The sequence below is a fragment of the Pongo abelii genome, chromosome 10, assembly GCF_028885655.2.
Source record: "Pongo abelii isolate AG06213 chromosome 10, NHGRI_mPonAbe1-v2.0_pri, whole genome shotgun sequence".
NCBI classification, from domain to species: Eukaryota; Metazoa; Chordata; class Mammalia; order Primates; family Hominidae; genus Pongo; species Pongo abelii.
This window is the reverse complement of record NC_071995.2, coordinates 117,069,042-117,096,280: the sequence shown is the minus strand read 5'-3', so window position 1 is coordinate 117,096,280 and position 27,239 is coordinate 117,069,042. Positions and strand designations below refer to the sequence as shown.

Sequence of the window (27,239 nt, the reverse complement as noted above, 5' to 3'; positions counted from 1 at the left end):
AATTCTCCTGCCTCAGCCTTCCACGTAGCTGGGATTACAGGCAAGTGCCACCACGCCCAGCTAATTTTTATATTTTTAGTAGAGACCGGGTTTCACCATGTTGGCCAGGCTGGTCTTGAACTGACCTCATGATCTGCCCACCTCGGCCTCCCAAAGTGGTGGGATTACAGGCGTGAGCCACTGCGCCGGGCCCTGTTTTGTTTTTGTTTTTGTTTTTTTTAAAGACAGAGTCTTGCTCTGTCGCCCAGGCTGGAGTGCAGTGGCACAATCTCGGCTCACTACAACCTCCACCTCCCGGGTTCAAGCAATTCTCCTGCCTCAGCCTCCTGAGTAGCTGGGATTACAGACACCCGCCATCATGCCAGGCTAATTTTTGTATTTTTGTAGAGATGAGGTTTTACTATGTTGGCCAGGCTGGTCTTAAACTCCTGACCTCAGGTGTTCTACCCATCTCGGCCTCCCCAAAGTGCTGGGATTACAGGCGTGAGCCACTGTGCCAGGCCAAAATATAGTTATTTAATTTAACAAATACTTCCTTAAGCATAATAGTCCATTAAAGCAAATAATAAATTAAGTACTAATTATTACCTACTTCTCCAAACTTGTAATCAAATAATTTCTTTGTAATCAAATATTACTGACTCTTCCTTTTTAAGTGGTTCTTTATGTTCTGCCATCTGGATAGGGCTTATCTTTAGTTGTCCTTCCAAATGAGATTTTATGAATTGCATCTTTACTTTGTCCTTTTGCTTCTAGCCAAAACTTCAGCCTGGATTTTCTCTAAACTGTTTCTCAACCATTGGGTCTATGCTCAGCCTTACCATTACTTCTGCCTCCCTCACTACCATCAATAACTTGGCTCCTACTGAAGTATATTTTGTCATTAAATATGATAAAAGATTTTTCTGGCTGAAAAGGGTGCTAATTTCGGCTGGGTGCGGTGGCTCACGCCTGTAATCCCAGCACTTTAGGAGGCTGAGGTGGGCGGATCACGAGGTCAAGAGTTCGAGACTATCCTGGCTAACATGGTGAAACCCCGTCTCTACTGAAAAATAGAAAAACTTAGCCGGGCATGGTGGCGGGCGCCTGTAGTCCCAGCTACTCGGGAGGCTGAGGCAGGAGAATGGCGTGAACCCGGGAGGCAGAGCTTGCAGTGAGCCAAGATTGTGCCACTGCACTCCAGCCTGGGGGACAGAGTGAGACTCCATCTCAAAAAAAAAAGAAAAGAAAAGAAAAGAAAAAAGGGTGCTAATTTCTTAGTTAACACTCCCTTGTTAGTGTGTAGTCAGAATAGCATTTAAGGCCCAAAGTTCTGTCTTCTTTAGTCTCAGATCCTCTTGTTAACAAAGCGTTTTTATTATAAGTATACATAAAGAAGTATATACAATATACATATATTTTTTAATATAGAACTTCAGAAAGAATTAGAAGGTAAATCTCTGTGTAAAAACACCACCCAGATCAAGAAATAGAATACTGCCAGCATCCCAAAAGCCCCTCTTTATGTCTTCCTCAGTCAGAAGCCTCTCCTTCCCCTTAAGAGTATCCACCATTCTGATTTTTATGGTGATTATTTTCTTACTTTTCTTTATAGTTATAACCCACTTAATCTGTACTCCTAAAAATGTAAATTGGTTTTGCTTAGTTTTGAACTTTTTAAAAATGGAAACATCTGTATATATTCATTTGTGACCTGTTTGTTTTGCTTACAGATGTATTCTTCTGTCATCTTTGCTTTCTTTTCTATTACTTTAAATCTAATTCATCTTCTCAGAATCTCTCCTGGCAAGAATCAGTCTCTATATGACTCTTCTCATTTAAAAAGCAGCCAAGGCCGGGCGCAGCGGCTCATGCCTGTAATCCCAGCACTTTGGGAGGCCGAGGCGGGCGGATCACGAGGTCAGGAGATCGAGACCATCCTGGCTAACATGGTGAAACCTCGTCTCTACTAAAAATACAAAAAATTAGCCAGGCATGGTGGCGTGTGCCTGTAGTCCCAGCTACTGGGGAGGCTGAGGCAGGAGAATGGCGGGAACCCGGGAGGCGGAGCTTGCAGTGAACTGAGATTGTGCCACTGCACTCCAGCCTGGGGGACAGAGTGAGACTCTGTCACAAAAAAAAAAAAAAAGCAGCCAAACCCTTCTTAAAGTGCTAATGTTTCAGAATGACTACAATAAACCAAGCATGCTTTGAAACTTACTAAAAGCCATTTATAATAGTGGCAAAATGTGACCTACATTGTACTAGGCTGCAGAAGACCTAGTGGTTTATTTGCTTTTTGGGCTAAGCCCTGTCTATTTAGCTAGAGTGTGCGCGTTTTTGAAGATGAGGACTATTTCTAATATTTGTTTACAACTCTAAAGGCTGGCACGATCTCATTTACAGTAGGCACTAAATATATATTATTTGTTGCTGATGATAGACTAGAGAAATGATACAGGTACCAGAGTGGCATTGATAAACGTAATCATTCACTCTATAGGGCCTGTATATAAATGTGAAAAGTACAGGCCTATGTACACCCATAAAGCACTAAAAAACAGATTAAAAGGGAATTAACTGACACTGTACTATAGAACTTATGAAAAGCTTTAACCTTTTATCTGTAGTGGTCACATCGGCAGTACCTTAAAAATGGATTTTCCTGTTGGCCAAAGTAGTATTTATATATGTTGCGTCTTACTCCGTGCTAATAGATTTTTCCTTTTGTTACTTGTACCATTATTACCAGGAAGACTCTGCTATCTCTTATTTGGACAACTATGATTGCCTGCTTTGGTCTCTCTTCAGTCTGTTGTGCATACCTCAATGAGCTTGAAAAAATAAATGTAAATCTCATCCCATCCCTTTTCCCTATAAAGCCTTTAGGGGCTCTCCCTCATTCTTAGGCCAAGATCAAAATCCCTACTATAGCCAGCCCACAAGGTCCTTCATGGTCCCTATCTCTACTTGAGCTATCTTCTCTCTCATTGTCAGTGCTATAGCTCTGATTCCTTTCTTCTGATCATCCTTCCTGGAATCTTGCGTAAACTGTTCTCTCTTGAATATTTCTCCCTTCTATTTTCACTGTCTTAACTCCTGTTCATCATTTAGCTCTCAGCCTAAACCTCATTTCTTCAGGGAAGGCTTTCCTGACCTCCCTAAGTCACATCCACCATTGTTGGTTCTCAAAGTAATAAATACCCTTCTTTGTGGCACATATCAGAATTGCAGTTTTATATTTTGTCTTTCATCGTTTTATTTTTGTTATTGTCTATCCTCCTAGAGGAGAGATAGGTACTGGGCATATTAACTCACTGTCTTATCCCTAGCACTTAGCCCAATTCCTGATAAATTGTGGGCAGCTAATAAGTATTTGTTGAATGAATGAATGATGAAGAACTCTGAGAACTTGGTACTGCTAATTAGAACTTTTCATAAGTCATAGTCATGCTGGCAAGCCATAAAGACCAGAGTCTGGCAGCTAGTATTTTTATACCTAAACACTATAATTCTGTTAGCCTCTGTAGGTCACAGCTTTTACACTGAATGCTGCCAGGGAATAAACTTAGTGTGAATTGTAAGCTGGAACAGCTCTTGTAAAATCAGTCAGCTGAGAGTATATGTTATGTTCAATAGAAATTATTAACTTGATGAAATATTTCTGTGTGTTTGGATTTACATAAGTAATTTTGAAATTTGCGTCATTGGCTGGGCGTGGTGGCTCACACATGTAATCCCAGCACTTTGGGAGGCCGAGGTGGGAGAATCACTTTAGCCCGGGAGTTCAAGACCAGCCTGGGCAACATAGTGGGAATCCGTCTCTAAAAAAAAAATTTTTAAAATAAAAAATAAACTAGCAGCATTAACAAATGAGGTAGTAAGAAACTGTACTAAAGGAAAACAAACAAAAAAAGGACCGAGCATGTTCATTTTTGTGTTCACCTAAACACAACTCTAAAGTTTGTAGGTTTCTAGATCACCTTTGTTGAACTCAGTATATTATCCATAACCCACCTAAAACAAATAGTTTAATTCTATCTTTTTGGATATAATTACCTTTTAGTTGGGGTTCAAAAAATAGGGCAAAAAGAAAAGCTTTTTCACTTTTTAAATTTTTATTTATTCATTTATTTAGAGACAGGGTCTCTCTGTCACCCAGGCTGGAGTACAGTTGTGTGATCATAGCTCACTGTAACCTTGAACCCTTGGACTCAAGCAATCCTACTGCCTCTGACTCCTGAGTAGGTAGCTACGACTACAAGCATGTGCCACCATACCCAGCTAATTTTGGTTTTAATTTTTTGTAGATACAGGGTTTTCTATGTTGCCCAGGCTGGTTCCAAACTCCTGGGCTCAAGTGATCCTCCTGCCTCAGCCTCCTATTTTTTTTTTTTTTTTTAAGATAAAGTCTCACTCTGTCACCTAGGCTGTAGTGCAGTGGTGCAATCTTGGCTCACTGCAACCTCCGCCTCCTGGGTACAAGCAGTTCTCCTGCCTCAGCCTCCCAAGTAGCTGGGATTACAGACGTGTGCCACCACGCCCTGCTAATTTTTATATTTTTAGTAGAGACAGGCTTTCACCATGTTGGCCAGACTGGTCTCAAACTCCTGACCTCAGGTGATCTACCCACATTGGCCTCCCAAAGTGCTGGGATTACAGGAGTGAGCCACTGTGCCTGGCCTGCCTCCTAAATTAACATAATTTTTAATATTTGTCTATAAAATAGCAAAAGGTATAGCTGTAAAATGTTTAAAAATATAAACACATAATAGTAAGTTCTTAATAAGTATTTCTTGAATCAATGATCTTGGTAATAGTTACTGAGACCATTGAGACTATTGGAAGTATTAAGCATGAATGTAAGTTTCAAGAATAAAACTTGAAATGATAGAGGCTGTAGTCATTCATGGTACTGTATGCACTAGAAAGCTGAGACCCCATTGATACTTTCCTTTTTCTGTACTAAAACATTGATTTTTTTTTTAAGTTTCAATCTAGCATGTTTTGACTTTTAGCCAGTATAAAAATTCACATCTATAGCATAATCAACATTTGCACTAAAAAGTTCACATCTATAGAATAATCAACATGGAAATGTTTTACAAATTTCAAGTCTCTGCCTATACATTAGGATGCGTGAGTGAGTGGAAGCATTAAGTTCTAATCAGTGATTATCCTATAAATGTAAGAAATATATTTTTATTTTGGGGTGGTTATTTTTTCATGTTTTTAGGTCCAAATATAGCATTAATTATAAATAACCTTAATAAACAATTAAATAATAATACTATCTGATTTTATTTCTGTGGGCTTTTCTTTTTTTTTAGTAATGGTTAATTATTTTTTAAAACCTCACAACAAGTTAAAATTTCTCATTGCCTGAATATTTCCTAAATCTTTCTCAGGCTCCTTAAACTGCACTATATATATTGATGCCTCAAATATCTACTTTTCAGATATAGTCCCTCTAACCTTTATTGTAATACCGAATTTACATCAGTTTTTATTTATGATTGCCATATAAGCACAGTTTAGTATTAGAGTTTAAAAGCCAGAACAGTGTGAGAGATTTTTGTTTTTAACAAAAGTCAGTCTGTACTTTCTAAATCAATAAAATATCTAAAATATGCTTTTGTGGAGTTCTGCAGATTGGAAAATTATGACTAGTGGATAACTCATTAATATATAATAGGTACTTTTACCTTAATGCTTTAAAAAAAAAACTCCTGTGGTACGTTATTGTGGGTTTTTTTTTTTTTTTCATTTTGACATTCCATAAGAATCTGTGGTCAAATTATTTTTACATACTACATTATTGTTTATTGTTTGAATTAACCGTTTTTAAAAATCATAAACCACTGTTGTATCTGAAGAGGTTCATTTTAAATTAGTTGTATTTAAGAAAATGATTATGAATTTTTCTCTAAAATTGTTAACCTGACTTTATCAGTGAATGAATTCCAATCTTTTACTTCAGAACCACTGCGATAGCTTTATTGGTCCACAATGATGATAATATCACAGAAGCAAAATAGCTTATTTACATTAGGGGTATGGCACTGATGCAGAGGTAATCTTTTAATGTCTTATATTTATTTTTATGAAAATTTTAAGAAAACTAATAGTTTTAAATACTTTAAATAAGTTGAGGCTGGGAGCAGTAGCTCACGCCTATAATTCCAGTACTTTGGGAGGCTAATGCGGGCGGATTACTTGAGGCCAGGAGTTCAAGACCAGCCTGGCCAATATGATGAAACCCTGTCTCTACTACATATATAAAAATTAGCCAGGCGTGGTGGTGGGCGCCTGTAATCCCAGCTACTCAAGAGGCTGTGGTGGGAAGATCACTTGAGCCTGGGAGGCAGAGGTTGCAGTGAGCTGAGATTGTACCACTGCACTCCAGCCTGGATGACAGAGCAAGATCCTGTCTTAAAAAAAAAAAAAAAGTATGTACGTATGTATGTGTGTGTATGTATGTATGTGTGTGTGTGTGTGTATATATATATGTATATCTTGAGTAAGTTGAGAGGAAAAGACTATTACTTGAATTATTAATGGTTTTCATATGTACTTTCAATGAACTGTTATATTTGGAGTATGGAGAAGACAAGTAGACATAATTATGAGACAAGGCAACCTCTATAGATAAAAAATACACATATATACATACATAAATGTAGGCATGTATATATGTAATACAGTCTTATTATAAAATATAAGTAATCCTGAAAATGAAAGTCCCCCTTAGGATTAATCTTACTTTCTGCTGTACTATTCAATACAATAGCAAGTAGGCACATTAACCATTCAAATTTAAGTTAATTAAAATTAAATAAAATTTAAAATTTATTTTCTCAGTCACACTAGCCACATTTCACATGTTACTCTTTTGTACAACCTAGAAATAGAACTGTCCCATCATCATAGAAAGTTCTGTCAGATAGCACTGCTCCAGGGATTATCATTGATACATATTCTGGTATAAATTCTTTTATAATTTTTTCTACACATATACTCACATTATTACTATTTTGCAAAAATTGGATTCTACTTTATAGCTTGTTTTTTAATAAAACATTTTTAACATCTTTTCATATTGCATTGCACATAGATTACCTCATTCCTTAAGTGGTTATTTTATTATATGGTAATATCATATTTATTTATTTAACTGGTTCTCCATTGATGGTCAGTCTACAAGGTGAAGCCAGTATGGATCATTTGAGAATATGACATTTTTTGTTTGGTTTGAGATATTAAACCCTAATCATTTTTTATATTATAATCTTTACATGTATCCAGAAAAGGATACAGAGAAACTATACATTAAAATGGGAGTGGAAATGTCTATTTAGCCTATCAAAAATTGAAGCATCTTTGAACTGTGATACTGCAGTATGGAGATACTATTTTAAATATAATATCAGGCCAGGCACGGTAGCTAACGTCTGTAATCCCAGCACTTTGAGAGGCTGAGGCGGGCAGATCACGTGAGGTCGGGAGTTTGAGACCAGCCTGGCCAAAATGGTGAAACCCCATCGCTACTAAAAATACAAAAATTAGCCAGATGTGGTGATGGGTGCCTGTAATCCCAGCTACTTGAGAGGCTGAAGCAGGAGAATAGCTTGAACCCAGGAGGCGGAGGCTACAGTGAGCCGAGATCGTGCCAGTGCACTCCAGCATGAGCAACACAGCTAGACTCCTTCTCCAAAAATAAAATAAAACACCTGTAATCCCAGCACTTTGGGAGGCTGAGGCGGGCAGATCATTTGAGGTCAGGAGTTCAAGACCAGCCTGGTCAACATGGTGAAACCCTGTTTCTACTAAAAATACAAAAAACATTAGCGTGGCATGGTGGTGCGTGCCTGTAATCCCTGCTGCTTGGGAGGCTGAAACAGGAGAATCACTTGAACCCAAGAGGTAGAGGTTGCAGTGAGCTGCACTCCAGCCTGAGCGACAGAATGAGACTGTCAATAAATAAATATATAAATAAATAGTCTCTAGTCAAATATTTAAGTTAAATTGGCTGAAACATCACTAATTCTTTTTCTTTTTCTTCTACCCTCTTAACACAGGCTACAAATGCTCACACCAATGAGGTGGTGGCAATTAAGAAGATGTCCTATAGTGGGAAGCAGACCCATGAGGTGAGATAGAGACAGTCGTATACCTAAACTGAAATAAACAAGTTAGTATGAAATTAACAAAATTCTGGCCAGGCGCGGTGGCTCACGCCTGTAATCCCAGCACTTTGCAAGGCCGAGGCGGGCGGATCACGAGGTCAGGAGATCGAGACCATCCTGGCTAACACGGTGAAACCCCATCTCTACTAAAAATACAAAAATTAGCTGGGCATGGTGGTGGGCGCCTGTAGTCCCAGCTACTCAGGAGGCTGAGGCAGGCGTGAACCCGGGAGGCAGAGCTTGTAGTGAGCCGAGATCGCACCACTGCACTCCAGCCTGGGTGACAGAGCGAGACTGTCTCAAAAAAAAAAAAAAAAAGAAAAGAAATTAACAAAATTCTTTAAACTTTTTTTTAGAACATTTTTTTTTCCTTCTTGTGGAGCATATAATAAAAGTCCCTGGAGTTTTTCATACAAATGTGTGAACATTCATAATTATTTTTATAAAGGCTAATGTTCTAGCTCAATTAACTATTTTGCAGGCTGGATGAGGTGGTTTAGGCCTGTAATCCCAGCACTTTGGGAAGCCAAGGCTGGAGGATCGCTTGAGTCCAGGAGCTCAAGACAAGCCTGGGCAATATGGTGAGACCCACCTCTACAAAACATCAAAAAAACTAGCTGGGTGTTGTGGTGTGTGCCTGTAGTCCAGCCACTCGGGAGGCTGAAGTGGGAGGATTGCTTGAGCCTGGGATGTGGAGGCTTCAGTGAGCCGTGATTGCAACGCTGTACTCTATCCTGGGTGCCTGAAAAGGAAAAAACTATTTTGCAGACCAGAACATGGGTATGTGTAATGGCTTTTTTGTAATGTATTTGGTGATAGATTTGTGTTTACATGATTCAAACTAAAGAAATAGCATGTTTAGGCAGGGCACAGTGTCTCACGCCTGTGATCCCAGCACTTTGGGAGGCTGAGGTGGGTGGATCACCTGAGGTCAGGAGTTCGAGACCAGCCTGGCCAACATGGAGAAACCTTGTCTGTACTAAAAATACAAAAAAATTAGTTTGGTCTGGTGGTGCACGCCTGTAGTCCCAGCGACTTGGGAGGCGCGAGAATCACTTGAACCTTGAACCAGGCAGCAGAGGTTGCAGTGAGCCGAGATCGCGCCACTGCACTCCAGCCTGGGCAGTAGAGCAAGACTCTGTCCCAATTAAAAAAAAAAAAGAGAGAGAGAGAGAGAGAGAGAAAGAAATAGCATGTTTAAATAGCTTCTTCATTTATTAAACATTTACTTTATGTCCATTTACAATAATATAAATAATATATACATATACTTGATAGGAAATACTATTTTCCTATCAAAAATTAAATTAAAATGTTTCCTTTCTGACTTCAATAGAAATGGCAAGATATTCTTAAGGAAGTTAAATTTTTACGACAATTGAAGCATCCTAATACTATTGAGTACAAAGGCTGTTACTTGAAAGAGCACACTGCTTGGGTAAGTCAAAGGACCTCTATTATCTTTCTTTTACTATTACATTTTTTTCTTTTTCTTTTTTTTCTATTATCTATTTGATCTGTAAAATTATTAATTTCATTTCTGTTCCATTTAACTTTTGTTATCAGTATTTAACATTTGTTAATACTTTGGTGTGTCATATGGTATATATTCTGTAAGATTAAATGATATCTAGCCTATTAGAAATCTCATTCTATAAACACTCAAAAAGAGATGGTGAAAAGTTGACATCATTTTATAATTATTTGTTTGTAAAAGTAAAAGGCACAGCCTTATATTCTCATCCTAGAATTTTTATCTTTGTCATTTCTCATCCTCCACTCCAGTTCCCCCCATATTTGGAATTGTCCTTGATGTTTTAATTGCTATGTGATTTTTACCAAACAGGGGCCACCATATGATTAAAATAAGAGACTTTTGTTCCACTCTGTCATCTTATTGTGATATATATATATATAAATATATATACACATGCACACACACACACATAGACATACACACACACACACATACACACACACACTTATATATATATATATATTTTTTTTTTGAGACAGATTCACTCTTGTTGCCCAGGCTGGAGTACAGTGGTGTGATCTCAGCTGACTACAACCTCTGCCTCCTGGGTTCAAGTGATTCTTGAACCTCAGCCTCCCGAGTAGCTGGGACTACAGGCACACGCCACCACACCCAGCTAATTTTTTGTATTTTTGGTAGAGACAGGGTTCACCATGTTGGCCAGGCTGGTCTCAAACTCCTGACCTCAGGTGATCCACTTGCCTTAGCCTCCCAAAGTGCTGGGATTACAGGCATGAGCCGTTGTGCTCAGCCCTTAGTATATTTTTATATGATTGTATTTCTGGTTTTAGGTTGGCGCATTAGGCACATTTAGGACGTGAAAATGTTATGCTTTCTACTTTTTCAAATTGCACATTCCTACTTAAACTCCAATTTAACTAGCATTTATTGTTTACCATGTACCAACTCCTTTCCTGTATGTGATCTCTAATTAGGGAATGGAATTTTGTTCCTAAATAGACTATCAAACAGTATACTAAACATACACATTTCTGTTCAAGCAACTCTTATGTAGAGCTATTGCTTCCATTCTGAAAATAAGAAATTAATCAAAGACGTATCTCATTATCTAGAAATCAGTTATCTGGCAATCTCAGCTGTCTTGAAGGAGTCAAGAAAGGGATTTCAAGCAGGCAGAATAAATGTTACAAAATCCAAGTGCTAAAATCTCATGTATTTCAAGTCTTCAGAAAATCCTCCACACTGTTACTTGAAGCTCGTTTTTTCTTTTTTCTTTTTTTTTTTTTTGAGACAGAGTTTTGCTCTTATTGCCCAGGCTGGAGTGCAATGGTGTGATCTTGGCTGACCGCAACCTCCACCTCCCGGGTTCAAGTGATTCTCCTGTCTCAGCCAGCCGAGTACCACACCCGGCTAATTTTGTATTTTTAGTAGAGAGGGGGTTTCTCCATATTGGTCAGGCTGGTCTCAAACTCCCGACCTCAGGTAATCCGCCCACCTCGGCCTCCCAAAGTGCTGGAATTACAGGCGTGAGCCACTGCATCTGGCCACCCGTTTATTCTTAGATTATATAGACTGCTAATAAGCTTGGCTACCTGGTTTCTGTCTACAATTGATTTGATAGACCAATCAGAAAGAGCTCTAAGGAACTGAGCTGTTAGATACATGCATACAAACAGGCACAAGAATAATTTGACTATACGGAAAAAGTCAGGAGAGCTAGAAAGCAGACCTAATAGTTTAAAGGCAGAGCAGCCAGAGCTGTTTAGTGTCAGGAGCAAACAACCGTCTCAGGTGCCTTTGTGTTATAGAATAATAGGGGAAAAAAAATTGTGACAAAAATGCTGAGTTTTTAAACATGTAATTTAAAACATTTAATGCAACTAGAAACATATTCATTCTATTCAGTTTTAAAGTTCTATATTTACATTTCATATGCTCGGTTTAAGGAGCTTATGTATGCATATTCTGTTACTTTTAAAAATTAGAAAATTATGTAATAAAATTTAGAAATGCTTCCATCAAAATTGATTAAAGAAAAAGTAGGGCACATAAAGGCTAGTGTTCGTTGTAACATTTACTTATGTGGAATCTTCCATTTTATAATAAGAAATAAGATTAATGTTTCTGAATCTGTTTTTAATGTCAAGCAGAAAACTATAGTATGGTTTCTAAATTTTAAACTTCTAAACCTCTCATTGTTCTAATTATTCCAGAAATGCAAGGTACATACTACATAAATATATAACTGTAAAACTATAACATATAAGACATAATCATATGTAATATATAAATAGTATTATAAGTATATCTAATTTAATTGCATTCTATATAATATAGACACAGTATACTTATATTTATAATATGTTCATATTATATATTGATATTGATATATTGATATTTATAATATATAACTATAAAAGTATAATGATTTCTAAATTTTAAACTTCTAGATGTCGCATATTCTAAATTATCTCAGTAATGCAAGGTACATAATATAAATATATTTTCACATTAATTTTTTTAATGAAAGGAACTAATATGTTGATATTGGTTATGTCTAGTTTATTATAGGAAATTTATATTTCATAATGAGCATCTACTATTCTTTTAAATAACAAAGTAATAATTTGTAGGAGTGTGAATGCTTGCATGTGTGTGTGGAGATTGGTTGCTGAGCCCTGATAGTTTTGACCTTGGCTACAAATCAGTAGTCTTGGACACCTAAAAATCTAGGATAAGAAGGGCCAGGCACGGTGGCTTACGCCTGTAATCCCAGCACTTTGGGAGGCCTAGGTGGGTGGATCACGAGGTCAGGAGATCAAGACCAGCCTGGCCAACATGGTGAAACCCCGTCTCTACTAAAAATACAAAAAAAAAAAAAAAAAATCTAGGATAAGAGTACAGAAAGAGGCCGGGTGCTGTGGCTCACACCTGTAATCCCAACACTTTGGGAGGCTGAGGCGGGCGGGTCACCTGAGGTCAGGAGTTTGAGACCAGCCTGACCAACATGGAGAAACCCCGTCTCTACTAAAAATACAAAATTAGCCGGGCGTGGTGGCGCATGCATGTAATCCCAGCTACTCGGGAGGCTGAGGCAGGAGAAGCGCTTGAACCCAGGAGGTAGAGGTTGCAGTGAGCCGAGATCATGCCATCGCACTCCAGCCTGGGCAACAAGAGTGAACTCCATCTCAAAAAAAAAAAAAAAAAAGAGGAAAGAAAGAGGTTTCTCACTTTTGCTTTTAGAAAGCCTCTGCAGATTGCAAACCCAATAACTATCGATAGCGTCCACCTCTCAAGTTCCAGCGATTCTCCAGCCTTAGCCTCCCAAGTAGCTGGGACTACAGGTGGAAGCCACCATGCCAAGCTAATTTTTTGTATTTTTAGTAGAGATGGGGTTTCACCATGTTGACTAGGCTGGTCTTGAACTCCTGGCCTCAGGTGATCCGCCTGCCTCAGCCTCCCAAAGTACTGGGATTATAGGCGTGAGCCGCTGCACCCAGCCTATCAATAGTATTATAATAATATTATTCTGGAAATATTTTAAGATCTAAATGTAAATAACATATATCTCAGGGATTCAAGATAACGTAATGATACATAGCAGGCTACATCTTCAGATTCAGTTCAAAACAATATCTGTTTTTTGTTTAAAAGTTTTTAAAGTGTGAAAAAAAGGAATTTACTACTTACTGGTTTATTTTATTTAACTGATATAACCCCAATATAGATTTTACTGGCTCATGTATTTGTTTGCCGCTTTCTGAGTTACAAATTTATAGTACAACATAGTCACCTGAATCCTTTTTGAAATAAGGTAGTGAAGGAGTTAATAAATAAATTGGCAATCTTGGCTTCACCATTTATAGTAAATATTTCTATATCTAGTCCCCCAATAATCTTTAGGCCAATTTCAAGCAAGAAATAATAAAAACTGAGATGATGAAAATTACAAAAATCAATTAGTGCCAGATGACAAAAATTCAGTCCAAGTTCGGGTAGATCAGAATATTTATTCACCTAGTATTCTTAGTTCCTTGATTGGTTGTTTAGTTGGTTTCAGCAGTTTATTAATTAACTTTGATTATTCTGAACATTATTTTAATCTCTTATAGTTGGTGATGGAATATTGCTTAGGCTCAGCCTCTGATTTATTAGAAGGTAAGAAAGAAGGAATTAAACTCTCCTTTCTGTTTTACTTTGATCAGAATGTTATCTACCGCCATACTAAAGTGTAGTTTGGGCAGTCTAACTGAATGATGGCTTGAGCTTTAGGGTTGTGTGGATAAGCCATGCACACTTCCTCTCTTCAATGCCACTGAAAGTGTCTGAGTGATGTTAGCAGTCTTCCTGCTGTTTTAGTTCATGGCCCATCCAGGGCAGGTACTACCAAAATCTCTGGCTAATGTGATATGGTATGTGTAGCCAAAAACATCATATTCATGGGTATATGTGAAAGAGAGGTAGATAGTCTCACATTATATTGATATTAAACCCTTTCAGAAACCTTGACTGACCCAGTTCCTCTCTGCAGATGCTGCTATAACCAGAGGCTGTGTTAAAAATTTACTTTAAAAAAAATATCTTGAGCCAGGCACAGAGGCTAACACCTGTAATACCAGCTACTTAGGAGTCTGAGACAGGAGGATCACTTGAGCCCAGGATGTCAAGGCTGCAGTGAGCTTTGACTGAAACACGGCACTCCACCCTGGGTAACAGAGTGAGACCCCTGTCTCAAAAAAAAAAAAAAAAAAAAATTAAATCACTGTTGATCTCTGAATAGAAATTCCTTATTAGCTGCTTTCACAAATAATGAAAACCTGTAGTTTGAAGGGGTAATTAAAGATGGCTTTGTGGCAGGGGAGAATAATGTAACCTAGAACACTCTAGACATTAAAATGTTGGAAGGGACTGGTTAATTTGGGCCTGGTTAGTTGGAATCAGTGTGGCTTGGCTTGCAACTGATAAGTAAATTAACAATGCATCATTTAAGGAATATCAGGCTTTCTTTGTTTTATTTTTGTTTTGAAGGGTCATTTGTGTTTATGCACTTGGGTTTCCTGTTGTCTGATCACTTATTCTCTTCTAGAGAAGATCTAGGTGAATGTGTTCCCAAATTGTCATGTGAGAAACTATGTAACTCAGTCTGGTATAGCTGTATAAAATAATAAAATGAATGAAACTGATCATCTGCTGACTTTTTTTTTTCCTTCCTCAGTTCATAAAAAACCACTTCAGGAAGTGGAGATCGCTGCCATTACTCATGGAGCCTTGCATGGACTAGCCTACCTACATTCTCATGCATTGATTCATAGGTAAGATTAGAGACCAGTTATGTTTCTTTTCAGTTACAGGACTGTCTATTCCAGGAACCTTAAAAATTAGTGCATGCTCCAATTTTTAGGTTGCCTAAGCAGTCATGGGAAGCAAACAGATTGCTGCTTCTGGATATAAAGGATAAAGTTGCCAGAATTTAGCTTCTATCTCTTATTCTCTCCTATGTATCCACAATTATATCATCTTTGTTCAGTAGGTAACTGTTCTCCAGGCTAAGTGTTGCACGGAAATTTGAAAAAGGGCCCACCAATCTTTAGATACTGTGTCACGAAGAAGAGAAAAGAAAATTAACCTTCCTTGCATATATTTATCTCTTAGCAGTTATTGTCCCTTTCCTATTACAAATAACAGGCTAGTCTTATATAAATATATGCTGTTTTGTAACTTTAAAATATTTCGCATTTCTGTAGTTCATATGGATACTTAGGAAGATATGATCTTTACTGTATTTTGGCAGATGAAGAGACCAGGGCTCAGAAAGACTTAACTTGCCCAGAGTTTCACAGAATTTAAGTAATATATTAAGGATTGAAACTCAAGTTTCTTGACTCCTATTGTAGGGCTTTTCTCTGCCTTGTATTTTCTCTACCACAACCACGCTCTCCTCCCTGCAACCTCCCTCCCTCTATTAACTTCTAGAGAAAGATGCTACCAATCTTTCCTTCTTTCAATAATGAACTTTTAGTACAGTTATATTAATGAATGAGGGGAGGAGGAGTGAAATATTAGGTATAAAGAATCTGAGATGGCTCACAAATGAAAGAAAACAACTGGCATTTACTAGGAAGAAGTGAAACTGTTGGGTTATGGTTCCTCTTTTGCTTCTGTTTTAATCACCCCAGTGTAGCCATGACCACTTACTGGTACCAAAAAAGCAGAACTTCCAAAGATAGGCAGACCGAAATCCTGCTGGAAATTAAGGACAAAGAGTGAACCTAATCATGTTAATAAATACTGATTAAATAAAATTATCATAATGTCTATGGATCTGACAACTTTTTGTAAATATATGTCTTTGATACTGAGGTGTTAATACTACTGCCAACTTGCTTGTGATTATTTTGCCTGCTCTCATTTAAAGCTACAGTTCAGTTTTTTGTGCCATTATTACCTTAATCTGCACATTAACTTAATGTTTTAGTCTGTATTATACTTTATCTTCTTTAGTATGTAAAATAATTTGTTGAAGAGTCAAAATACTTATAAAGAATGTTTTTTAAATTTAAAAGTAAATACTATGTCTCAGATTTTTATTGTTTTGATTTTAAAGGCAATTCAATCTCCTAATTAAAGATAAGTAGAGAAAATATATTTTTCTGTTGTGAAGAAAAATAAATAATGCATTTTTTTTTAGTTCTGTCTGCCAATGCCTAATGTCACCATGAGGAAGGAAACTGAATTTTCAAGGGAAGTTTTTATAAAAGTTATTTTGAAGCATTTGAACCTTATCATTTTCAGCTTGACATAAATTTTCATCATCTTCTCTGTTTTATCTTTTCACTGACCATCAACTTCCAATTCATGGTTTCTAGTGCTCATTACACCTCATGCCTTTTTTAAAAAGAATAAGGAGTACATCCACCCCTTCTCATTCTAAATTACCATACTGAAAAATGAATTTTTTTAATTATATTTTTAAAACTTTTTGCTATATAATACCTCTATTAGCTTTAGTAGTAACCACGTGCAATTCTTTGTAGTAATACAATAGAAATGTAATTTCCTAACCCCTAATCCTTGTTTGTTTTGATCTTTCAGGGTCTTCTTTTTACTGTACAGAGTTATTTTTAAAATATCACCTTCTATATAACATGTACCTCAAATGCCTTAGAGTTGCAGTTACAATTAAAGACAGAGAGAAAGGGTCACAGGCAAGAAAGAAAAGGTATGTGTGTAGTTGAGGTTTATTGGTAGGTGGTCAATACGGAATCATTGCAGGTTTGTTTAGGCTCCAAAAATGTCACATAATTTGGAAAAGCAGAAAAAGCAGTTAAAATTGGCACCAATTTTCTCAGCACAGGGAATACTATTGATAACTGGATTTAGCCTTTAAGAATATGCCTTTGTAAGTGTAGCAGCTGAATAGGTTTTCTTGTTCGCCATGTCTGCCTTTTTCCTCATTGTATTCCCTCCCTCTGAAGAAAGCTCTACCTTTAAGTAATTACTATGACCTACCTGCAAGTACACCCAGGAATCTGGGCCCCCTTACAACATGCAGTAATTACTAAATCTCCTTCTGGCTATCTGAGCAAGATTTTTTTTTTTTAAATAAACTTTTTGTCTTATTAATTGCATGCTCTGACCTATTCCATAATCAAAATTGAAAAGTAATTTTCTAACCCTTTTATTTTTTCCTGTAGGGATATTAAAGCAGGAAATATTCTTCTAACAGAGCCAGGTCAGGTAAAACTAGCTGATTTTGGATCTGCCTCAGTGGCTTCTCCTGCCAACTCCTTCGTGGGCACACCTTACTGGTATGTAGAATTAGGCTATATGACATAGTTTTAAAATCTGCATACATGAACTCAACTCATGGTACTGGTTTGGCTTGGTTTTGTGACAGTGTCTTACCAATGTGCCTCAAAATGAGGTTTCATTTGAGAAGGATAGAAAGCCCACTGGCATAAAAAGAAACACTCTGGCTTAGTATAAAATTTACAGTGACTTTAAATTGTGTAGTTAAGGTTGGTGTCACTGTGTGTAAACTGAGCAGGATTATCAATTCGCTGACCAACTTCAGGTTTTCGATTTCATTTGCAGTTTCTTTTGAACTTTTCTCTTGAGGCAAAGCCTCCAGGTAAGGACAGGGCAGCTTCTTTCACCTTCCCTGACTAGCCAGCAAGCAGAGATGGTACCTTTCAGTGAAAGAAATCCAAGTTCTTGTCTTTGTTGAGTTCTCTGATAGGTTACCTAGCTTGTCAGTCTGGCTCAGAGTTTTTCACCCTATTCTTTTCCAGATTATTTTCCTTCCTTTCCTAGACACATTGGAATTTCATTATGCCTTACAGAATGACTTAGATCTCTGCAAAATTACTTGTCTACTAAAAAAAAAAATCAGCTAGTCTTTGAAATTTTTTTCTATCACCAAATAACATTTACCAAGCAACTGCTTACACATCATAATAGAGTACAGTTCTGTTCAAAGCGTATCAAACAGATAGGGCCCCTGCCCTCCTAATGAAGATGCATTATGGACAAACAAGTAAAGTAACATCCATTACTACAACCTGAGGTTTTTGTAGGTTTTAGTATCTTTGGAACAGCTGATTATATTGCTTTATATGGCTCCATAAAGTATTTTTCATGTTGTTTAATTATTTTAAAAGAATATGGCCAGGCGTGGTGGCCTATGCCTGTAATCCCAGCTACTCGGGAGGCTGAGGCACGAGAATCGCTTGAACCCAGGAGGCAGAGGCTGCAGTAAGCCAAGATGGCGCCACTGCACCCCAACCTGGGCTACAAAGTGAGACTCTCAACAACAACAACAAAAAAAGATGCCAGGCGCAGTGGCTCATGCCAGTAATCCCAGCACTTTGGGAGTCGGAGGCGGGTGGATCACAAGGTCAGGAGATCGAGACCATCCCGGCTAACATGGTGAAACCGCGTCTCTACTAAAAATACAAAAAATTAGCCAGGCATGGTGGCAGGCACCTGTAGTCCCAGCTACTTGTAGTCCCAGCTACTCGGGAGTCTGAGACAAGAGAATGGCATGAACCTGGGAGGCGGAGCTTGCAGTGAGCTGAGATCGCACCACTGCACTGCAGCCTGGGCGACAGAGCCAGACTCCGTCTCAAAAAAAAAAAAAAAAAAAAAAAAAGAATATTTCCTGCTTTATTTAATTACTTTAAACAATATGAAAAATACTTTATGGAACTATATAAAGCAATATAATCAGATGTTCCAAAGTAATTATTTAAGTATTTTATGTATATTCATCTTTTACAAATCTCTGTAAAGTTGCTATGAGAATTATCTCCATTTTACAGATGAAGAAACTGATGTACAGATAGGTTAAGTGACTTGCCTAAGATCAAACTGATAGTAAGAGGTGGAGCCAGTCTTTATTGAAAATAATGCATTGTGTCATGTAAATCACCAAGTAGATTATATTTTGAATAGTGTTTTTCAAAATTATTTGTATAAGGAAATAATATCTATATCAGATAAAATTTCAGAATACCCTTAAGAACAGCTATTTCATTGAATCACTTTCCTGGAGAAATTTTGTTTTTAATCTACAACTTGAGTTTTGAACCTTATGTTTGGTAGGATGGCTCCAGAGGTGATCTTAGCTATGGATGAAGGACAGTATGATGGGAAAGTTGATGTTTGGTCACTTGGCATCACTTGTATTGAATTGGGTGAGTAAAGAGTTATTTGTTTTCATTGTATTTTTTAAAATTCTATTTTGCAGATGAATTTTCATTGTATTTTTAAGAATCATAATGATTAGGAGTTATTCATCTGGCTATTACTTAATGAGTTACTGTTATATGTGTGCTAGGCAATGCGAATTTATTAGATTTTTTTATACTGTTATAACACAGAAGATTGCTTTCTCTCTGCTACATTTTCATGTTATTATTTTTATTTATTTATTTATTTTTATTTTTTTTGGGACAGAGTCTTACTCTGTTACCCAGGCTGGAGTGTAGTGGCGCAATCTCAGCTCATTGCAACCTCCATCTCCTAATTTCAAGCAATTCTCCTGCTTTAGCCTCCTGGGTGCCTGGGATTATAGGCACCTGCCACCAAGCCTGGCTAATTTTTGTATTTTAGTAGAGACAGGGTTTTGCTGTGTTGGCCAGGCTGGTCTCAAACTCCTAACCTCAAGTGATCTGCCTGCCTCAAGGTCCCAAGGCACTGGGATTATAGATGTGAGACACCACGCCCAGTCTCATGTTATTAATTTAATTGAAGGAGTTGAAGCAGATATGTTAGTTAACAAATGAAATACAAAATAGTACATAGTAATATATGAAAAATATCCATTCTCCATACTATGAATGATAATATATGTCCTACCTTTATGGGAGTTTCCATTACCTTAATTTATACTCCAACTTGTATTAGGGAAATCTGAAAAAGTAATAGAAAGCTTATCAGGGATCTGACTCTAAAACTGTATTGACCCATGTAGAGCACAACTGTGAAGAAAACTTTTGTGTTAGAAGATAAACTTCAGCCATGAAGTTATTCCCCAAATATTGTTACAGTTATCTAAAATTGTCTAAAGTGCCACAGAATCTCTCCTTTGGTTGTATACTTTGAACTTTAATGTATCTTAAACTTACTTCTATCCAGTGGTATACTGGTAAATTTAACAAATGAATCTCTTGTGCAGAGGGGAAAAGGCCTTGATTTGTAGCTTTGCCAATTTCCGTGGTGTAAATACTCTTACTATAGGCAATGCTATTCACTAAATATGAAACTGGGGAAAGATGTGCACAGTGGGCCTTCCAAAGCCAGTATGTGCTAGCTACAGCATAATACTGCCTTTATCTACATATTTTAATAAATTTTAAATCAAAAATGTTAAACTTTTTAAAAAATCCATTTTTAAAAAATTCTTTTTTTTCTTCTATTCTTTTTTTTTTTTTTTTTTTTTTGAGACACAGTGTTGCTCTGTTACCCAGGCTGGATTGCAGTGGTGCAATCTTGGCTCACTACAGCCTCTCTCTCCTGGGTTCAAGCGATTCTCCTGCCTCAGCCACCTAAGTAGCTGGGATTACAGGCATGTGCCACCACGCCTGGCTAATTTTGTATTTTTAGTAGAGATGGGGTTTTGCCATGTTGGCCAGGCTGGTCTCGAACTCCTGACTTCAGATGATCCACCCGCCTCGGCCTCCCAAAGTGCTGGGATTACAGGCATGAGCCACTGTGCCTGGCCTAAAAAAATTCTTTGTCTAATTTTTTAAGATATTAATTTCATGTAATTCTATTCAGGTTTCCAAATTGATCCTATAAGAATTTCTGAGTTCTAGTTTGATTCACAGACTATGGTTTTCTCTTTTCCTAAAATGTTACGCCAACTTGGAATACTTTATATTACATTGCCAATGTTTCATTGACTCCTTCCAACAAAACAACATATGATAAAGATGCACAATTTATCTGGATTTTTTTTTTTACATTAAAGAAGTATTAATTAAAAAAAAAAAAAGAATTCCCGGAGGAAAATTTGAATATTTACTTATTTTTTTAATTAGGTAGCAGAATCGCAAGATTTGTAAATCAGAAAACATAAAAAAACATACAGTGAAAGATCTTCCACCCCTGCCCTATCTACACAGTTCCTACCTCACCCCTGCCAACACACACAGGGAACCACTTTATTAATTTGTGTGTCCTTCCAGATCTTCTTGGTAAATATACAAACAAACATGAATATACACTTCCTATATTCATTTTCACACCCAAGGTAATGTATATATATGGTTCTGTACTTTGGTTTTTCACTTAATAATATCTTGGAGATCTGTTTTATATGACTAACTTAGACATGTTTTTCATAATTTTAATGGCATCATATTATTCCATTACATGATATACCATAGTTTATTTAACTGGTCTTGTATTGATGGATATTGAGTTGATGAATTTCTTTTTTAGGTTATAATATGGTACTACTCTTTATTTCACTCCAAAGGAAATTGATCAAAGTTGTTCATACAGATTTTGGGGGCCACTCAGCAGAAATATTTGCATGTTTTAAAAAGGGCTTATAACGAACTTCCCACAATACTATGTAAAAGTTCACAAGGTAGGCTGGGCATGGTGGCTCACGCCTATAATCTCAGCACTTTGGGAGGCCGAGGCGGGCGGATCACGAGGTCAGGAGATTGAGACCATCCTGGCTAACACGGTGAAACCCCGTCTCTACTAAAAATACAAAAAAATTAGCCAGGCGTGGTGGCGGGTGTCTGTAGTCCCAGCTACTCGGGAGGCTGAGGCAGGAGAATGGTGTGAACCCAGGAGGCGGAGCTTGCAGTGAGAGATCGCGCCACTGCACTCCAGCCTGGCCGACAGAGCAAGACTCTGTCTCAAAAAAAAAAAAAAAAAACACTTCACAGGGTAATCCCAGAAGTCATAGGACCAAAATTAGCTAAAACAACTTTGAAGAAATAGAATTTGAACAGAAGAATCACTGCCCCAAAATCCATACCATAATAATTAAATCCATATGGTATTGGTGCAGGGAAAGACTAGTATCCAGTAGAACAGACTAGGAAACTCTAGTATGAGTCAGATTTTGGTATAAGACACAAAAGCCATTACAGATCAATGGGAAAATGATGGCTCATTTGGTAAATAATACTGAGAAATTTGTTAATTATATGATAAAACTAAAACTGGATTCCTAGCTATGTCATACACAAAAATAAATTTTAGATTGGTTAAATGCCCAAAAGTAAAACTTTAAAACATTTAGAAGGAGCCCCCCAATGCCTCAGTTTCCTCATCTGTAAAATAGAAATAATGATAGTGCCCACTTTGTGGGGTTGTTATGAAGATTAATTAATATCTATTATATGCTTAGAACATGGCCTGGCATGTAATAAGCACTATGTAAGTGTTATTATTATTATTATTTTTTTAAGGCGGAGTCTCGCTCTGTCTCCCAGGCTAGAGCGCAGTGGCGTGCTCTTAGCTCACTGCAACCTCCGCCTTCCAGGTTCAAGTGATTCTCCTGCCTCAGCCTCCCTAGTAGCTGGGACTACAGGTGCTTGCTGCCACACCTGGCTAATTTTTTGTATTTTTAGTAGAGACGGGGTTTCATCGTGTTAGCCAGGATGGTCTCAATCTCCTGACCTTGTGATCCACCCGCCTCAGCCTCCCAAAGTGCTGGGATTACAGGCGTGAGCCACTGCGCCCGGCCTAGTGTTATTATTATTACTCTAAAATACCTTTACAAGTATAATGAAGAACTTTTCTAATCAATGTTTTTTCAAACATAATGATAAATATGATAACTTTTACTACTTTAAAATATAAAACCATGTAAAGCACAAACATTAAAAGACAAGCCATGGACTGGGAGAAGGTAGTTGAAATACATTTAACCAACAAAGTATTGGTCCAAAATTTATAAAGAACTCCTACAATTTCTTTCTGAAAAAGAAAAAGCTGGCCAGATGCGGTGGCTCATGCCTGTAATCCCAGCACTTTGGGCGGCCAAGGTGGGCAGATCACCTGAGGTCAAGAGTTTGAGACCAGCCTGGCCAACATGGTGAAACCCCATCTCTCCTAAAATTACAAAATTAGCTGTGTGTGGTGATGCACGCCTATAATCCCAGCTACTAGGGAGGCTGAGGCAGGAGAATCATTTGAACCCGGGAGGCGGAGGTTGCAGTGAGCCGAGATTGCGCCACTGCACTCCAGCCTGGGCCACAAGAGCGAAACTCTGTCTCAAAAAAAAAAAAAGGAAAAAAAAGAAGAAGCCAAACAACCAGTAGAGAAATGGGTAAGGAATATGATTAAGTGAAGCTGAGGTAGGAGAATCACCTGAACCCAGGAAGTCAAGGCTGCAGTGAGCCATGATCACGCCACTGCACTGTAGCCTGGGTGATGGGAGTAAGACCCTATCTCAAATAAAAATAAAAAGGAATATGATTAAGCAATTCATTGAAGAGGAAACCTAAATGGACAACAAACATCAGAAGACACTAAGCCTCATTAGTAATCAGAGAAATGCAATTTGAAACAATTTCACATTTATGAGATTGGCAAGAGTTTCAAGTCCTCAAATAATAAATTTGGAGAAGCTGCTAAGGAAGCAAGAACTCCGTATGCATACACACTGGAAAATGTGTACAAGGGTGCAACTGTTTTTATAGTAGCCAGAAACGGCAGAACTAGCCTAAATTCTTATCCAAAAGAGAATGTATAAATAAATTATGGAATACTGTATCATAGTTAAGAATGAACTGGATCTACATGTATCATCATGGATAAATCTCAAAATCATAACATTGAATATTTGGTGAACAAATAAAATTGCAAAAGTACAGGTATGGTTTGATGCCAGTTATCAAAATTTTATAAGTTCTTTTATATATTGTTAAAACTATATATATACTGGCCAGGCGCAGTGGCTCACGCTTGTAATCCCAGCACTTTGGGAGGCCAAGGCAATTGGATCACCTGAGGTCAGGAGTTTGAGACCAGCCTGACCAACATGACGAAACCCCATCTCTACTAAAAATACAAAAATTAGCTGGGCATGGTGGTGCATGCCTGTAATCCCAGCTACTTGGGAAACTGAGACAGGAGAATTGCTTGAACCCAGAAGGCGGAGGTTGCAGTGAGCCAAGACCGTACCATTGCACTCCAGCTGGGTGACAAGAGCAAAACTTCATCTCAAAAAAAAAAAAAAAAAAGGAATATATACTAATAAAACATAAGAATACAGTTGTAAAGATATAATTCTAGGACAGTAAACACTGGAGAAAGGAAGGCAAATAGAGCTGTATCTACTTTCTTATTTTTTTAGAAGAAAAAGGACCTGAAACAAATATGACAAGATTGTAATAAATCTAAGTGATAGGTGTCTGTTATAATATTCTACAAAATTTTACATATTTTAAATATTGAATAATTGAACTTTTCAAAAATTAGAAATAAATATATATTCCTCTGGGGGAACAAACCTACTCTGTGCATAGCATAGAGTTAGCAGTATGGAGTAAGTTTGAGAATTAGACACCCTGGATGTGAATCTTGGCTTTACCGGCACTTAGCTGGCAGGACCACCATGTGGCTGTAACATAATGCCATGAGGCATTCACATAGTCTAGGATGCAAATCATCCCTCCTGGGGCTGTGTAACATGTTGATTCTGGCTGTGTGATCATGGATCATTTTGTTAACTTCCCTAATCCCCAGTTTCTCATCTAAGTAAAAATAACAATGGGTATATCATAGATATTTACAGGCTTCAATAAGATAACTTAGGTAAAGTATTTAACATAGTGCCTGGCATATAGCAAGTGCTCAGTAACAGCTAATTGTATTCCTATATAGGATTATTTTTTGGTTTTTGTAATTTATATTTTAGGCCATATAAAATTATGCTACTTTTAGAGGTCATAGTACCTTTAGAGGTCATAGTACCTCCAAAGGGTCATAACTGAGGAGTTGCTACGATGGTCTTAGTGTTATAAGTAAAATATAAAATAAGTAATATTTTATAAAAATAAACCAAAATTTTACTTATAACACTGAGACCATCGTAGCAACACCTCAGTTATGACCCTTTAAAAGAATGTGCCATCTGTGTTGAACTTTACAGTTAGTTAGTGCCTACCCATAGTTTTAACAAGTTTCCCCCCCCCCCCCGTTTTTTTTTTTTTATTAAGTATTTATTGATCATTCTTGGGTGTTTCTCGGAGAGGGGGATATGGCAGGGTCATAGGATAATAGTGGAGAGAAGGTCAGCAGATAAACACATGAACAAAGGTCTCTGGTTTTCCTAGGCAGAGCTCCCTGCGGCCTTCCGCAATGTTTGTGTCCCTGGGTACTTGAGATTAGGGAGTGGTGATGACTCTTAAAGAGCATGCTGCCTTCAAGCATCTGTTTAACAAAGCACATTTTGCAGCGCCCTTAATCCATTTAACCCTGAATTGACACAGCACATGTTTCAGAGAGCATGGGGCTGGGGGCAAGGCCATAGATCAACACCATCCCAAGGCAGAAGAATTTCTCCTAGTACAGAACAAAATGGAGTCTCCTATGCCTACTTCTTTCTACACAGACACAGTAACAATCTGAGCTCTCTTTCTTTTCCCCACATTTCCCCCTTTTCTTTTCAACAAAACCGCCATCGTCATCATGGCCCGTTCTCGATGGTCGCTTTCACTTCGGAGCTGTTGGGTACACCTCCCAGACGGGGCGGCCAGGCAGAGGCGCTCCTCACTTCCCAGACGGGGTGGCCGGGCAGAGGCGCTTCTCACTTCCCAGACGGGGCAGCCGGGCAGAGGCGCTCCTCACATCCCAGACGGGGCGGCCGGTCAGAGGCGGTCCTCACATCCCAGACGATGGGCAGCCGGGCAGAGGCACTCCTCACTTCCCAGATGGGGCGGCCGGGCAGAGGCGCTCCTCCCCTCCCAGACGGGGCGGCCAGGCAGAGACGCTCCTCACCTCTCAGACGGGGCGGCCGAGCAGAGGCGCTCCTCACTTCCTCCTAGACGGGGTGGCAGCCAGGCAGAGGCGCTCCTCACCTCCCAGACGGGGCGGCCGGGCAGAGGCGCTCCTCACTTCCTCCCAGACGTTGGGCGGCCGGGCAGAGACGCTCCTCACTTCCTAGGCGGGGTTGCGGCGGGGCAGAGGCTGTAATCTTAGCACTTTGGGAGGCCAAGGCAGGCGGCTGGGAGGTGGAGGTTGTAGCGAGCCAAGATCACGCCACTGCACTCCAGCCTGGGCAACATTGAGCACTGAGTGAGCGAGACTCCGTCTGCAATCCCAGCACCTCGGGAGGCCAAGGCGGGCAGATCACTCGAGGCCAGGAGCTGGAGACCAGCCCGGTCAACAGGGCGAAACCCCGTCTCCACCAAAAATACAAAAACCAGTCAGGCGTGGCGGCGCGCGCCTGCAATCCCAGGCACTCGGCAGGCTGAGGCAGGAGAATCACAGGAGCCCGAGGCAGGGAGGTTGCTGCGAGCTGAGATCAGGGCAGTACAGTCCAGCTTCGGCAACAGAGGGAGGCGGAAGAAAGAAGGAGAGGGAGACTGAAGAGGGGGAGGGGGAGGGGTTTTTTTCCTTACCAAAATCTTTCTGAAATTTGACATAGATTCTTCCCTTTCCAATCTTCTTCAATGGAACAAACTACATATACCCTTTTATGATGTTTAAAGATCATCATATCAGATTTTGTACCTTGTAGATGTAAATGACTAAAATGTCAGCAGTAATTGACATTGGACACAAGTACAGATCCCAAGAGATACCTTAGTACTTCCTCTCTTAAGATAGCCCCTTATATGTGCTTTCTGATTTTACCTTCTTATAAAAATGAATTGGAATATGGATAACTACATGCTCTCTATATCAGCCTAACGTTGATCACATTTTATAAAATGATTTACTGAATTAAAGGACGAAGTAGCCTTCTCCCAAATTGTGTAATCCTCTATGACAGCTATTTCTGCAAATTGATAAGTGATAGTATCAAACTGTGCTAAAGAGCATAGACTCTGCAGTCAGATAAACTTCAGTTCTTATTCTGCCATTTTGTAGTTGTCTAA

The 27,239-nt window shown here is 38.5% G+C and overlaps 1 protein-coding gene across 2 annotated transcripts in view; it reads left to right on the top strand.

Annotated features, from left to right (window-relative positions):
* TAOK3 (TAO kinase 3) overlaps nucleotides 1–27,239 on the top strand; it is a 223,201-nt gene that overhangs the window by 120,168 nt on the left and 75,794 nt on the right. For both annotated transcript variants that reach the window (XM_009248295.4, NM_001133509.2), the window contains 6 exon segments: nucleotides 8,058–8,129; nucleotides 9,502–9,603; nucleotides 13,776–13,821; nucleotides 14,879–14,975; nucleotides 17,358–17,471; nucleotides 19,267–19,358. In XM_009248295.4, coding sequence (XP_009246570.1) covers nucleotides 8,058–8,129; nucleotides 9,502–9,603; nucleotides 13,776–13,821; nucleotides 14,879–14,975; nucleotides 17,358–17,471; nucleotides 19,267–19,358 — 523 coding nt within the window.